The sequence below is a fragment of the Heloderma suspectum genome, chromosome 4 (genome assembly GCF_057233095.1).
Source record: "Heloderma suspectum isolate Gila_16-S chromosome 4, 16-S_ref, whole genome shotgun sequence".
Classification (NCBI taxonomy): Eukaryota; Metazoa; Chordata; class Lepidosauria; order Squamata; family Helodermatidae; genus Heloderma; species Heloderma suspectum.
Window position 1 is genome coordinate 242987978 of NC_139461.1, and position 15884 is coordinate 243003861.

General features: G+C 43.1%; 1 protein-coding gene across 2 annotated transcripts in view; it reads right to left on the minus strand.

The window, feature by feature from the left end:
* Positions 1 to 1243: 1243 nt before the first annotated feature.
* The window catches only part of MLN (motilin), a 29485-nt gene continuing 14844 nt past the window's right edge, over positions 1244 to 15884 (minus strand). Inside the window, exons 3-5 of one of the 2 annotated variants that reach the window (XM_084848315.1) lie at positions 10381 to 10485; positions 2906 to 3014; positions 1244 to 1392 (exon numbers count right to left, since the gene is read on the minus strand). In XM_084848315.1, the coding sequence (XP_084704441.1) occupies positions 1385 to 1392; positions 2906 to 3014; positions 10381 to 10485 (222 nt within the window). In that variant the 3' untranslated portion in view covers positions 1244 to 1384. The remainder of the gene's footprint in view (positions 1393 to 2905; positions 3015 to 10380; positions 10486 to 15884) is intronic. The other variant, XM_084848316.1, reaches the window with a different exon arrangement.

A 15884-nucleotide genomic window follows, 5' to 3' on the forward strand; every position in this document is an offset into this window, starting at 1 on the left:
GCCTCTATTGAATCTTCTGTTTGCTGCCCAGTGGAGCTTTTCAGAGTCATCTGGGGGCTATTACATGCTGGCTCTAAGGACACTGTAGATCCCCCTGAAACCCACTGTAATGCATTTGCTAGGCACTTCCAGGATAAGATCTCTTGCATCCACCGGGACTTGGACTCCAGTGTTATAGCAGGTGAATCTGGTGAAGTATCCAGAGCACAGCCTTGTCCTGTTCTCCTGGATGAGTTTCAGTTGGTACAGCTCGAGGACATTGACAAGATGCTTAGGTGCTTGGGCAGGTTCGTGCAACCATTTCCGTACTGGATCCTTGCCCCTCTTGGCTGATTAAAAACTGGCAGGGAAAGAACAGCTGGCTCGGCCAGGGGGGTGATTAATGCCTCTTTGTGAGAGGGGGTTGTCCCGGGCCACCTCAAAGAGGCAGTAGTGAGACCACTCCTAAAGAAACCCTCCTTGGACCCGAAAAATCTTAGTAATTTTAGGTCAGTGGCAAATGTTCCTTTCCTGGGCAAGGTTCTTGAGCGGGTGGTTGCCAACCAGCTCCAGACACTCTTGGATGAGACCGATTATCTAGATCCATTTCAGTCAGGGTTCAGGCTGGGTTTTGGCATGGAAACAGCCTTGGTCGCCCTGTATGATGACCTATGTTGGGAGAGAGACAAGGGGAATATGACCTTGTTGATTCTCCTCGATCTCTCAGTGGCTTTCAGTACCATCAACCATGGTATTCTTCCGGGATGACTGTCTGAGCTGGGAGTGGGAGGCACTGCATTGCAATGGTTTTGCTCCCACTTGGATGATGGGCTTCAGAAGGTGGTACTTGGGGAATATTGCTCAGCCCCATCAATTCCCCAGTATGGAGTGCCACAGGGGTCAGTTCTGTCCCCCATACTATTTAATATCTACATGAAACGGTTGAGTGCAGTCATCCAGAGTTTTGGGGTGCGTTGTCATCAGTATGCTTGGTTTTTAATCTCTGTATATTGTATTTTTAATGTTTTAAATCTTTGTAAACCGCCCAGAGAGCTCCGGCTATTGGGAAGTATAGAAATGTAATAAATAATAAAAACTAATAATACAGGATCACAGCCTTAATTACTTTGGGTGTACAAAATATTGGTGGATGGAATTTAATCTATCCTACAAATACAGAGTGATTTGTGTAGTGACGTCTTCCTTTTGTGCTCTTGGATGTCATTCTAAATCCTTTCAAATGAACTTTGAACAAACTAAACATATATTTAAGTTTCATATTTTATTGGCTTGCATAAGTATATGTTTTTCATGAAGTGCAGTGCCTTGCAGACAGCATTTCATTAAGTGGAGCCTTGCAAATTTGCATGAAGTCTCTCCCTTTCGTCCTCTAGTTCTTAGAACATCAATTAGCTACAAAGAGGAGAAACAACAAAAATATAAGTTTGTGAATCAATACTGTACAAGATTAAACTGGGATCTTCCTAATCTATCACATGGAAAAACAAAAAAGATGCTTGAAATCAAACAGATTATCATAGCAATACTGTGTAAGATGTGGTATCAAACAGATCCACATTTTCACATTACAGTAGGAAGCAGTGTTCACCGATATGTGTAGGCTGGATTATAATTCTACTTCATTAGACTCTTGTCAGGTCTGATTGTTATTTACTAATGGTGCAATCCTATACATGTCTACTCAGAAGTAAGTTCCATTGAGTTCAATGGGGCTTACTCCCAGCCAGGTGAGAGGGTAAAAGATGGCACCCTAAGTGTTAGTTTTGACTTGAATTTTCAGAAGTCCTTGCCACACATCTTTGAATATCTGGCTTCAGTTATAGATGCAGAGGTAACTTGAACATTTTGCTGCAGCGTTGCCAAAAATCTTTAGTTATCCAGTACAATCCTGGGACTAGGATTTTCCTTTGTCATTCCTGTTTTTAAGTAGCTTGAACTCCAGTGGTCTTCCTCTTTTCAGTGAGATGGAGTTTCACAAACATACTCAGGTATATAAACTCTCTTTGATTTCATGGCAGAAAAATAAGCAATAACCAAAGAGGTATGAACAACAATGAATGTTTAAACATCTGCCATTTAATTTATTTCCAAGTCTGATATCATTCAAAGAGAACCAGGAGCCACTCATGTAAAAATAATGCATATCCAATTTGAAGTAGAATGCCTCAATTCATTGTGCATTCTGCATTGTAAAAACTATAACTTCAGTGAAACCCCAGCATTTCCTTAGATGTACAGTAAAGAAGAGCAGCTTAACAGCTGATGAAAATGGGCATGGAACAATTTCACCAGATATACAATTTTATAGTAGCTGAAAAAGTGCCAAGACATGGAGCTAGTGCATTAGCCTACCTTGCTTTTTTGCTGATGTAAGTTTCAAAATGTCTCCCAGCAATGTATTATTTCTGGAAAATGCGAGTATCTCCTCAGAAAGACACGGAGGCTGCTCACTCCCCCACCTCTTCCTCTCACATGGTTGTGAATGAGAGGTGTCAATTTCACTGAAAATGAGCACTTTCAATTTGACTTCTCCCTCTTTTGGTACTCTTGTCAATTTTCCTTCCCTTTTGGGCAGGAAAAGGATTAATCAAGATGTGCTCTCCCCTTCCAGTATTGGAGTGTACACATCCATCTCCCTTTTGAAAGGTGGTTGCCCAGCACTTTGGCTGTCCCCTCTCCATAAACAAGGTTATCTCCTCTGCAGTAAGGCATCCCTCCCCTCATTGCACAAATGATAAATGCGGCTGGGGAGTGCTTTCTGTTGGTCGTGATCCATGCTGATAGAAGAAAGATTATGATAATTGGTAAGGAACATTCTGATGTGAGCAAACATGACACAAAAGCCATTCCTGGAATCTCAGCACTGAGAGGGCTTCCAAGGCAAATTTTAAGATCCCGATAATACCTTTCTGAGTGTCTGGTAACACCTCTGTTAGGAGTTCCTCCAGGACATCTTGGTATTTTTCCAGCTGTCTGGAGTTCAGATGTATTCCAATTTCTACAGGAGCAATCAGCTGTGAAGGAAAGCAGAGTTAACAAGCGAGGAAAACCAACATTTTAACTAGATTCTGCATCATGTACATTGAAGGGGACAAAATCATTAGTACTAGATCATTTGTTATTGCTAAAAGGGATTTCCTGATTCAGTATTTTAGCATTTGATGATGTGACCTGTGGAGCAGGGTTAAATTGCTTTTTGAAAGGTCAATTGCAAGGTCTTGACAATTTATCTGCTTTCTAAAAGCTTGAATCTACAGTCTAGTACAAGATGATGCATGCATATGATGACTGAAATCAGTTAACTATGAACTGCTAATGAACTATGAACTATGTAATTGAAAAATCTTGAATAAAATATGTCGAGAACCTTAGCTCTCACACAAGCAAGTATCTAGTCCCCATGGTTGCAGAGGCATTTCTAAAAATGGGATTGCAGTGTAACTGTAAGAGTTCAGAAATGAGAATGCAAATAAAATGAACCCCATGTTTGGTCATGTCACTTGGTTATATGAGTTTTAAATGTTTCTAGTAGGCAATTCGGCTGGATGGAACAGAAGCACGATGAAGTGGTGATTTTGAGATGGCTGGGGACTTGGTAGGGAGCTCTCATCATTTCTGGGAGCAGCTTTTGAGTGGTTAAACAAGTGTAATTTACATAATTCCATAGCTGCCCAGAGGACTTCATCTACTGGGGTTTGCTGAAAGTGAATAGTGGGGCAGCATCCATATTTTTTAGAACACACTGCAGGCAGTAAGAACAATCAAGGAGCAGGGGGAAAAGGATGGTGTAGCAGATGTCAATTGGGCCTTGGAGCTCTAGACACCTTTAATACATTCTGAGCTTTGTCACAATGGTTCTCTGTGACTGAGTCAGTTCTGGAGATATTTGTAAAAGCTTCCTCCTATCACAGTGTGTCCCCTTCATGGATCACTGCCTTGTTGTGGTGAAGGGGCTTGCATAACTCAGTGAAGCCATAAGCTATGCTGTGCAGGGCCACCCAAGACGGACAGGTCATGGTGGAGAGTTCTGACAAAATGTGGTCCACTGGAGAAGGAAATGGCAACCCACTCCAGTATTCTTGCCAAGAAAACCCCATGGAACATATCACAAGGCTAAAAGAGATGACGCCGGAAGATGAGCCCCTCAGGTCGGAAGGTGTCCAATATATGACTGGGGAAGAACAGAGGGTATTTCCAAGTAGCACCAGAAAGAGTGAAGCGGCTGGGCCAAAGCCAAAAGGACACTCAACTGTGGATGTGTCTGGTGGTGAAAAAAAAATCTGATGCTGTAAAGAACAATATTGTTTAGGAACCTGGAATGTCAGATCAATGAATCAAGGTAAGCTGGAGGTGGTCAAATATGAGATGGCAAGATTGAACATCGACATCTTGGGAATCAGCAAACTAAAATGGACAAGCATGGGCAAATTTAATTTAGGTGACCATTCTTGCCAAGAAAACCCCATGGAACATATCACAAGGCTAAAAGAGATGACGCCGGAAGATGAGCCCCTCAGGTCGGAAGGTGTCCAATATATGACTGGGGAAGAGCAGAGGGTATTTCCAAGTAGCGCCAGAAAGAGTGGCACTACTGTGGGCAAGAATCCCTTAGAAGAAATGGAGTAGTGCTCATAGTCAATAAAAGGGTGGGAAAAGCAGTACTGGGGTACAATCTCAAAAATGATAGAATGATCTCAGTACGAATCCAAGGCAAACCATTCAACATCACAGTAATTCAAGTCTATGCCCCAACCACTGAGGCCGAAGAAGCTGAGGTTGATCAGTTCTATGAAGACTTACAACACCTTCTAGAACTAACACCAAAAAAAGATGTCCTTTTCATCATAGGGGATTGGAATGCTAAAGTAGGAAGTCAAGAAATCACCGGGATAACAGGTGAGCATGGCCTTGGTGTACAAAATGAAGCAGGACAAAGGCTAATAGAGTTTTGCCAAGAGAACACGCTAATAATAGCAAACATTCTTTTCCAACAGCACAAGAGGTGACTCTACACATGGACATCACCAGATGGTCAATACTGAAATCAGATTGATTATGTCCTTTGCAGCCAAAGATGGATAAGCTCTATACAGTCAGTAAAAACAAGACCTGGAGCTGACCATGGCTCAGATCATGAGCTTCTTATTGCATAATTTTGGCTTAAATTGAAGAACGTAGGGAAAACCACTAAACTATTCAGGTATGACCTAAATCATATCCCTTATGAATACACAGTGGAGGTGAGGAATAGATTTCAGGGATTAGACCTGATAGACAGAGTGCCTGAGGAATTATGGACGGAGGTCTGTAACATTGTTCAGGAGGCAGCAACTCAATCCATCCCAAAGAAAAAGAAATGCAAGAAAGCAAAGTGGCTGTCTGATGAGGCTTTACAAGTAGCTGAGGAGAGAAGGGAAGCGAAAAGCAAGGGAGAAAGGGGAAGATGTATCCAACTGAATGCAGAGTTCCAGAGAATAGCAAGGAGAGACAAGAAGGCCTTCTTAAATGAACAATGCAAAGAAATCGAGGAAAACAACAGAATGGGAAAGACTAGAGATCTCTTCAAGAAAATCGGAGATCTCAAGGGAACGTTTTGTGCAAAGACGAGCATGATAAAGGGCAAAGAAGGCAGGGACCTCACAGAAGCAGATGAGATTAAGAAGAGGTGGAAAGAATACACAGAAGAACTATACAGGAAAGATCTGAATGTCCCTGATAGCCATGATAATGCAGTCACTGAACTTGAGCTGGACATCCTCGAGAGTGAAGTCAAGTGGGCCTTAGGAAGCATTACTAACAACAAAGGTAGCGGAGATGACAGTATTCCAGCTGAGCTATTTAAAATCCTAAAAGATGATGCTGTTGAAGTGCTGCACTCAATATGCCAACAAATTTGGAACCCTCAGCAGTGGCCACAAGACTGGAAAAGGTCAGTATACATTCCAATTCCAAAGAAGGGCAATGCCAAAGAGTGTTCAAACTACCTTACAATTGTGCTCATTTCACATGCCAGCAAGATTATGCTCAAAATCCTACAAGCTAGGCTTCAGCAGTATGCGAACCGAGAACTACCAGAAGTACAAGCTGGGTTTCGAAGAGGCAGAGGAACTAGAGATCAAATCGCCAACATTCGCTGGATCATGGAGAAAGCAAGAGAATTCCAGAAAAACGTCTATTTCTGCTTCATTGACTACGCTAAAGCCTTTGATTGTGTGGATCACAACAAACTGTGGCAAATTCTTAAAGAGATGGGAGTACCAGACCACCTTACCTGTCTCCTGAGAAACCTGTTCGAGGGCCAAGAAGCAACAGTAAGAACCAGACATGGAACAACCGATTGGTTCAAAATTGGGAAAGGAGTACAAGGCTGCATATTGTCACCCTGCTTATTTAACTTATATGCAGAGTACATCATGAGAAACGCGGGGTTGGATGAATCACAGGTCGGAATTAAGATTGCCAGGAGAATTATCAACGACCTCAGATTCGCAGATGATAACACCTCAAGGCCGGAAAGCGAAGAGGATCTAAAGATCCTCTTGTTGAGGGTGAAAGTGGAGAGTGCAAAAGCTGGTTTGAAACTCAACATTAAGAAAACTAAGATCATGGCATCTGGCCCCATCACTTCCTGGCATATAGAAGGGGAAGAAATGGAAATAGTGACAGATTTTATTTTCATGGGCTCCAAGATCACTGCAGACGGTGACTGTAGCCATGAAATTAAAAGACGCTTGCTCCTTGGGAGGAAAGCTATGGCAAACCTAGACAGCATAGTAAGAAGCAGAGACATCACCTTGCTGACAAAGGTCCGTCTAATCAAAGCTATGGTTTTCCCAGTAGTAATGTATGGCTGTGAGAGCTGGACTATAAGGAAGGCTGAGAGCAGAAGAATTGATCCTTTCGAACTGAGGTGCTGGAGAAGACTCTTACGAGTCCCCTGGACTGCAAGGAGGCCCAATCAGTCAATCCTAAAGGAAATCAACCCTGACTGCTCATTGGAAGGACAGATACTGACGCTGAAGCTCAAATATTTTGGCCACCTAATGCGAAGAGAAAACTCCCTGGAAAAGACCCTGATGCTGGGAAAGATTGAAGGCAAAAGGAGAAGGGGACAGCAGAGGATGAGATGGCTAGATAGCATCACCGATGCAATGAATATGAACTTGAGCACACTCCAAGAGAGAGCGGAAGACAGGAAGGCCTGTTGTGCTATGGTCCATGGGGTCACGAGGAGTCAGACGCAACTTAACGACTGAACAACAACAACAATCACAGTGTGTGAATGTAAAATATGCCAGAGAGTATGAGAGACACTAAAATAAGGAGCAAGTGAGCGATGTATAAGTTGTAGATCTGAGGCAAATGTTGCAGGTAGTCAAGATGTTGCTGGGTGGGGGAGAAGAGTTTCTATGACAAGTTTGAATGCACAGTAGTAGGTATGCATAATAGCTGTCAAAGCTGTTGCATTCTTAGATTAGGCAATTCAGTGAGTACGATGGGTTGACTAGTCACTCTGCTGTGTCACATCTTAGGACAGGGGTGCAGAACCTCTTTTAGCCTGAGGGCCAAATTCCATTTTGGAAAAGCTCTCAGAGGTTGCTTTCCAGTAGTGGGCGGGGCCAAAGACAAAAGGGGTGGAGCTAAAAGCACCAGTCTATTTTAGCTTGAAGCTCCTACTGTTAGTCACTAAGCCTTGGGAGAGGCTTTTCAACCTTTTAGAATGGGGAAAAAGCTGAGAAACTACCAAATGGCCAGCAGTTGGGGTTGGGGAGAAGGGATATGGCCCAGGGAAGGAGGTGAGGCCATCCGAGGAACTCTAGAGGGTGGGATTTGGAACCAAGAAGAGCCAGATTTGGCTCCTGGCCTGAGTTCCTCCTGCACCTTGTCTTAGGATTTCAGTTGTGTATAACACATTAGAGCAAAACACACCCTTATGCAGACACACAGCACCACAACAAATACAAATTTGACTACAATAAAATGTTGCAACGTAGAGTGTTCCTGTTCAGCATTTCAGTCAGTCAGCCATGCCCTTATCCAGGATACGCCATTCCATTCCCCGCCCTCCACTGATTTTTCCATACCCCCACCACAATCAGCATTCCATGGCCATTCAGTCCTTGTTGGGGTCCCTGAGTTTTTTCCTAAAGATCTTTTGTTCTTCTGCAATCCTTGGACTCTTGGACTCCTCCCAAGTATAAGGTATTAATACTAGAGTACAAAGCCCTAAACAACTTGGGACCAGGATACCTGAGAGAGCGCCTCCTTCTTTACCAACCTGCCCAGTCACTGAGGTCATCAGAGGGCTTGCTCCTGGTGGTTCCACATGGACCTATGGCCTGGTTGGAAGCCACCAGGAAAAGAGCCTTCAGCATGGTGGCCCCCTTCCTGTGGAATTCCCTATCTTTTGAGGTCAGGCAGGAGCCAAAGTTGAGTTGCTTTCGGCACCTCCTGAAGACATTGTTATTTTGAGAGGCCTTCCCTGAGTGACCTGCTGCAGTTTATTAAGTTCAGAATCTGTCCTTTAAAAATATTTTAATTGTTTAACTATAGGGTTTTATTCTTTCATCTTGTTGTTCACTGCTTGGAAATCTTTGATGTGGAGCAGGATATAACTATTGTAAATAAATAAATAAATAAATAAATGCCTGCCTGCCTGCTAATACCTCCTTCGTGCGTGTGCGTGCGTATGTGTGCGTGCGTGTGCGCGCGCGTGTGGTGCCATTTTGGGTACATGAGCAATGGTGCTTATGCCTGAACATCAGAAATAGAGGGAATGATGATGAACCAGGATTTCACAGATCATTTCCCCCCTTTCATTTAGATTGTTTAGTATCATTTTAAGTGAACAAGTAGATTTTCTCTCTCTCTCTCATTAATTTAGCCTAACGGTGAACTCATCAGTGCTCAAGTCTGAGTCAGAAATGAATTGAAATTGAACTTCACATGAATATTGTCAGGGATCTGAATTTGAATGAGAGGAAATGAACACTCATATTTGACTGGTGATTTTTGATAACCTCTCTTTCATTCATCTCTAGTAAATTCCATTCTAGGTGATGTCTATTGTAATAATTAGGGATGTGCATCTGATTGGGCTAAAGCACAAACCAAATTGGGCCTCTTTGGACCATTTCTGGTGCTTCCCAAGGTGAAGCGGGCTTCCTTCCAACGTGACTAGAATCAAAGCTGGACCCTTCACGAGGATTCAGCCACAGTTTGGCTTCAGAAAGGCAGACGACAAGTCTTCAAAAATAGTGCCTTTGTTTTTGTTTCTCTAAATGTTGATGGGGTAGGGGAGAGGAGGAAGAAGTGCAGTTAAGTGACTGACAGGCCCACCTTCTAATCATAGGGCATGTTTTATTAGAGGCTCTCCAATCACTGTGCTTTTGGGGGGGGAGAGGATGGGATAATAAGATGAATATTCTGCAAATGCTGCCTACCAGGCTTCACTATGTAAAAAAATATTTACATTAGTTTTCAAGGATCATAACTCCCTAGCCCCTGCACTATCTTTCTGAAACTTTGCAGATTTCTTGCCTGGGGAGACACCTCTGTGACACATGCCATTTTCATACAAATTGCCCAAAAACCCATGGGGGAGAGGGAGGAAATGGGGAGCAAATCAATCTCCATCTCCCAAATTGAGGACTCCCCTTTCACATGAACTACTGCACTTATCTTTCTGACATTTTGCAGTTTCTTACTTAGGGACACCTCTAGGCTGCCAGGTTATTTTCAGAATAATGGTCCACCATGAATATAGGGGGATAAGTGTGTCCCCCTCAAAATGTCAAAGCTGCTCTTGTACAACACCCCCCACCCCCCTATTTTTCTGATATTGGGCAGGCATAATCCCCTCCTATGAGGCCACTATGCCTGCAACTATCATCCAAATTTGTCAAAGAGTAGAAAAGTTATAGTCATTTTTAGCTTTCCTATGATGGTCAATGGGAAGCATGAACCCTCAGATTCCCAGGCCTTGGCTTGGGTTTTGTATTGAGTGAAAGCAGACCGACTCTGACTTAGTCTGAGCAGGAGTGGGCCATTTTTCAAAGTGCCAATTTGAAGTCCAAGTCAAAGCAGGGGGTCAGAGTACACCTCTAGTAATAATAGCATTTTTATCAAATGGATGTAACCCTCTGCAAAAGCCTCTTGCAAGACTTCAGGTGGCAGAACTGCAGAAAGTGATTGTGAAAAGTTGGAGAGCAGCGAATTTTTTTCCTGAGAAAGTAAAGACTCAGCCCAAATACAATTAAAATAAGGTTGGCTTTTAATCAGTACGTTATGTTCAAGTCAGTTTGATGCTTTGACTGGTATGTTAGAAGAACTGCCCTTCTGTACCTCTCTCTTGTTGACATAATCCCGAGCACAACTTACCTTGATGACCTGTCCTTCATCATCTGAAAGTTCAGGAAAATCTCTTGTGTCTGATCGTTCCTGCAAAGTCAGGGATTTCTTCTGTGCGTGGTTCTTCTCTTTCTCCTGGAACAAGAGATAATTGATAATGCCACCTTTGGGCTGGCCACAAATAGGAGAGTGAAAATGGTAATGTTGCCATTTCAAATGAAGATGGGTGACAGCCAAAGCCAGCTGTTCACAGGTTTCCCTTTAAAAAAAAAATCTGGTTGAAACCTCCCTTTACATCCAGATCCCATGTATGTTTATTCAGATGTCTTACCCATTTCATTGGAACAGATGGTGCTTCTAGACAAGGACTTTATTGTGCAATCACCCTGCCTCATTCATGGAATTTTGCAGGGCATTCATAGGTTGTTATCTTCAATTTGTAACCCACCTGTGTTTTTCCACTGCTTCTTCCATTTTACCAGAATAAATCTGGTAAGGTGGGTTGTACCACTGCACAATGCCTTTTGATTGGTAGTGCTAGGAACAATTCACCTGGAAGCAACCTTTCTCCCCAGTGTATAAGACTGCAGCCTGAGCTTTATTATCTAGCTAAAAGTGGGCTAGATGAAACAACAATCAGGTGGATCCACAGTTGGCTACAGGATTGCACTCAAAGAGTGCTTATCAATGGGATCTTCTCAAACTGGGGAGAGGTAACAAGTGGGGTACCACAGGGCTCAGTCCTGGGCCCAGTGCTCTTCAACATTTTTATTAATGACTTGGAGGAGGAGGTGCAGGGAATGCTGATCAAATCTACCGATGACACAAAATTGGACGGGATAGCTAATACCCTGGAAGACAGAAACAAAATTCAAAGTGATCTTGATAGGCTGGAACACTGGGCAGAAAACAACAGAATGAAATTTAATAGGGATAAATGCCAAGTTCTGCACCTAGGAGAAAGAAACCAAATGCACAGTTACAAGATGGGGGATATGTGGCTCAACAACACTACAAGCGAGAAGGATCTTGGAATTCTTCTAGATCACAAGCTGAATATGAGACAACAACATGATGTGGCTGCAAAAAAGGCAAATGCTCTTTTGGGCTGCATTAAGAGAAGTATAGCTTCCAAATCCCGGGAAGTACTAGTTCCCCTCTACTCAGCACTGGTTAGGCCTCATCTGGAGTACTGTGTCCAGTTCTGGGCACCACACTTTAAGAAGGATGCAGACAAACTGGAGAAGGTTCAGAGGAGGGCAACAAAGCCCTATGAGGAGAGACTGAAAGAACTGGGCATATTTAGCTTTGAGAAGAGAAGACTTGATATGATAGCGCTCTTCAAGTACTGGAAAGGCTGTCACAGAGAGGAAGGCCAGAATCTCTTCTTGATCATCTCAGAGTGAAGGACATGGAATCATGGGCTGAAGTGACAGGAAGCCAGATTCCGGCTGAACTTCAGGAAAAACGTCCTGACTGTTAGAGCAATACGACAATGGAACCAATTACCTAGGGAGGTAGCGGGCTCTCCCACACTGGAGGCCTTCAAGATGAGGCTGGACAGCCATCTGTCAGGGATGTTTTGACTTAGATTTCTGCATTGAGCAGGAGGTTGGACTCGACCGTCTTATAGGGCCCTTCCAACCCTACTATTCTATGATTCTATGATTTTGTTTTCCAGCTAAGACCATGTGTTAGCAAAAAAGGATTTGTCTAAGCTTGGGCATTTTGTTAAATGTTCCTTTTCTACAGATTCTCTGGTCCTTTCTAATCCATTGTTTTACTTGATATGAATAGAACCGCAGGAAGTTGCCACTGATTGGTGCCTTCTTTCAGCCATGTTCTTCATTGTTTTGTGGCATCACCCAATCTGGATTGATTTCAGGCTTTTTAGAGCAAGGGTGGGCAACTTGTGGCCCTCCAGCCATTGTTGGACTACAAGTCTCATCATTCCTCACCATTGGCTATGCTGGCTAGGGCTGATGGGACTCACCATCCAACAGCACATGGAAGGCCACAAGTTTCCCCACCTCTGCTTTACAGAAGACATGATTAACTTTCTCAGTTTACTTCCTAACTTGGGGTGCTTCCAGGTGGAGGACTCATATTGCTACCAGGCAAAAGGCATTGTGCAGCGATTCCATCTTTTCCTCCTAAACAGGTTTTGTTGTGGTAAGAAAAAGACAGAAGAAATAGTGGGAGAACATGAGAATGTCACAAATGGAAGACATTGTTGTCTGGACTCCCCATAACATTCCATGAATGAGGCAGTGTGACTGCACAATAAAAGCCTCATCTGGAAACACCTCTGGAGAAGAACAGTGTCACTCTGGATCAAGTCACCCCAATGGAATATATTCCTTTTAACTTTACTGTAATCATGCCAGGCCCATCACAGAGGTTTAGTGATTAATGTCAAATATTCAGAATGTCTGGTTGTCTGGAAAATCTAGTCCTGGAAACTTGGATGAAACTACAACTACATAAAAAAACCCTGTTAACCTAGAGGTCACATGGGGCACAAATCCTGATTGTCATGCAAATTTGGATAGTAGCAGAATTCCAGAAAGGATAAGATGGCTCTAGTAGCAGTCCACAGCAATCCACTGGGAGTTGGCCCTTGCAAAAGGAAACAAACAAACAAACAAACAAACAAAAAAAACCAGCAAAATTCTGGGCTGTTAGATCTTTCCTGTTATTTCCATTGAATTCCTAGCTTTTCTGGAATATTGTTTGGATTCAGTTATACCATTAAAAAAGGTAAAGGTGTCCCCAGCCAGTCGTGTCCGACTCTAACCACTTAACCACTTCAGCGCTGTCTGAAGACGCTTCCGTGGTCATGTGGCCGGCATGACTGAACACCGAGGTGCACGGAACGCTGTTACCTTTCCCGCTGTTACCTTTCCCGCTGTTAACCAACTAAACAGTTGGGCCGCATAACCATAAAGTTACTTTATATGTCAATGGGCTGAAGGGCATATTTGGGAAAGGAAATTAAGCCCTTCTCTCAGAATCTGGCATGTGGTCCTCCCAGTTTTATAACAATTCGTGCCTAAAAGAACTACTGTTTTCTTGTCACCTTTGAGTTAATTTGGTGATTCACATTGGTGCATTTGGATGGTGTGGCAGCCTTCTTGGAGACTAAGCTCAGCTCTAACCCCTGAACCCCATTGAAATAGACGAGTGCTGTACTTCAGGAGAGTTTTAAGGCTAGAACACAAATCTAGTTTATTAACTACAGAAACAAATTAAACACAGTCTGGATATTTCAGCCTCTGTTGGTGAGTTCCTATTGACAAGGGAATTGTCCCTGAATAGAGAGAAATGGAAACATTGCTAGAACAGGAGGTGGAAATGCTGTTGCAGAATGGGGATCAAATGGGGCTTCCCTGCACCCTTTCCAGTCCTGTCATAGGAACATAGGAAGGTGTCTTATGCTGAGTGAGACTACTAGCCCATTTGTATATACAAGGAGGAATTATAAAGAGCTGGGCCTTTCGCCTGCATTCTTGCAGGCCGCAGTTAAACGCCGAGTAAAAGCACAGGCCAAAATTACACATTTTTTCTCTGAGCTGGAGCCTTCAACAGCTCAACAGGCAAATATGCCACAGAGCTTCGAATCCCATCACCAAACTCTGATTGGTTCAATACCTTCCTCTGAATTTAGGACTACAGAAAAGGAGAATTGTTTAGAAAAAACTGACCCGGACTCAGATGTGCCGCAGGAGGAAGGGGCTACTTTTGCTCCTGCCTATGAGGAATATTTAAGCCCCCAGGCACTTTTAAAACCTTCCCTGGACTCAGTTTGCCTTGACGTCATGGGGACACAAAATACGCTATTTGCAAATACGTTGCAGTTCCTCCTACGAGATATTTCAGATATTAAACAATGAAATGTAGAATCTAAGCAAATTCTGAGAGACCTAATGGGTCTGGGTTTAGATCCTTCTCTTAAGTTACTTTGGGCTATGGGTTCTGCCTCACAAAAGTGTGATATTGGTAGGAAAAGTTGTGTTCAAGCCAGCACACAAGCTGATCCCCTAGAAGCTCCAACAGGGACCCAAGCGAGGGCTGATATAACGAGGGAGCCCACAGTACTGGGAGCTAAAGAAACAATTCCTAGCCCTTCTAGCAATGCCAAGACAAAAATTGGGAGAAGACCCAAGAGAGAAGCCCTGACTCAGAAAAATTCCTGCAGGGGTGGTAAACCTAACAAGGGAAAAAAGAAGCTACCATCCTGCTACAGTACTTCTAATAGCCATTTTAATTTTAAGAGATTGTTCAGACTCATGGACAACAAAGTTCAGGGAAAAAATGATAGCCCTAACAAGATAAAGATGGCTCAGAGCTCTTGGAGGAAGAAAAACTCTTTGTTGCATCTTCCTGCTCTACCCCCAGTAGTCGAGGACCCCCACAGGCAGCAATTACCGACCTTTTGTCACTCAGCCCAGCTGATGTAAAATTACTACCTAATGATTCTCCCCCGCCTGGAGGCCTAGGTATAGATGGAATTATCTGCACGACTAAATTGCCTTTGGCAGCAAACCCTTCTATAACACTTCTAAAATACCAGCTGGTCTTCTGTAATTTTTCAAGGCCAAGCAGCGAATTGTCTCAAACTGAAAAGAAGTATTATTTTTTACAAATCCTTAGTGACATAGGGCTATGTTTTCTGTCAATTTTTGACATAGAGGATGTTGAAGATTTGTCCTTTGACTACCCTAATTTTGGGATAAAAACAACCTTCACTAAAACCTCCACTGTGCACTCTATCCTCACATATAGGGGGGCTTTTGCCAATTTTGCCAATAGCTGACGGACACTTCATAGGGCTAGAATTCGCATGCGAACAGCAGTCAACTCCACCCTCTCAGTCCCCAGCAATAGACAGGCCATGTGGAGATAGGGATAGCGGAATTATATCTGAAGCAACAGGACTCCACAAACAAGCCGCTGTCAGCATTAAGAGGGCTGGTCCATGCTGACTATCTTCCTCTCCACAGGTTGGCATTACTATTTCTATTAGATTACGCTCTTGGAATGTTGCAGGATGGGCCTCCAACCTGGTAGATGAGAATTTTAAAAAATTTTGCACTCAGTTTGAAGTTCCTTTTATTCAAGAAACCTGGGCTACCACTACGACTGTTCCCACTTTTCCAGGATACCCTGTGTATACCCAACCAGCTATCAGATAGTAGAGGCTGTGCCCGGGGCGGACTAGTGACTATGGTTTCAGTGGATAATAACCCAAATATTTTACAGCTTGATGTAAGTGATAGTAGTAACATCTTAATTCTTCAGGTGGATTGGCCTTCAGGTCTGACCTTTTTTTTTTTTTTAGTAAATGTATATTCCCCCCTGCAGAATTCAAGGTATGAAGATACCTCCATATGGAATGAACTTGATCGGGCCCTCTCCACCCTATTTGAAATACAGGCTGACCCCAAAATCTTGATAGCAGGTGATATTAATAAATTTAATAAATAAAATAAAAATAAATATGAATGCTAGAATAGGACAAAACAACTGTAAAG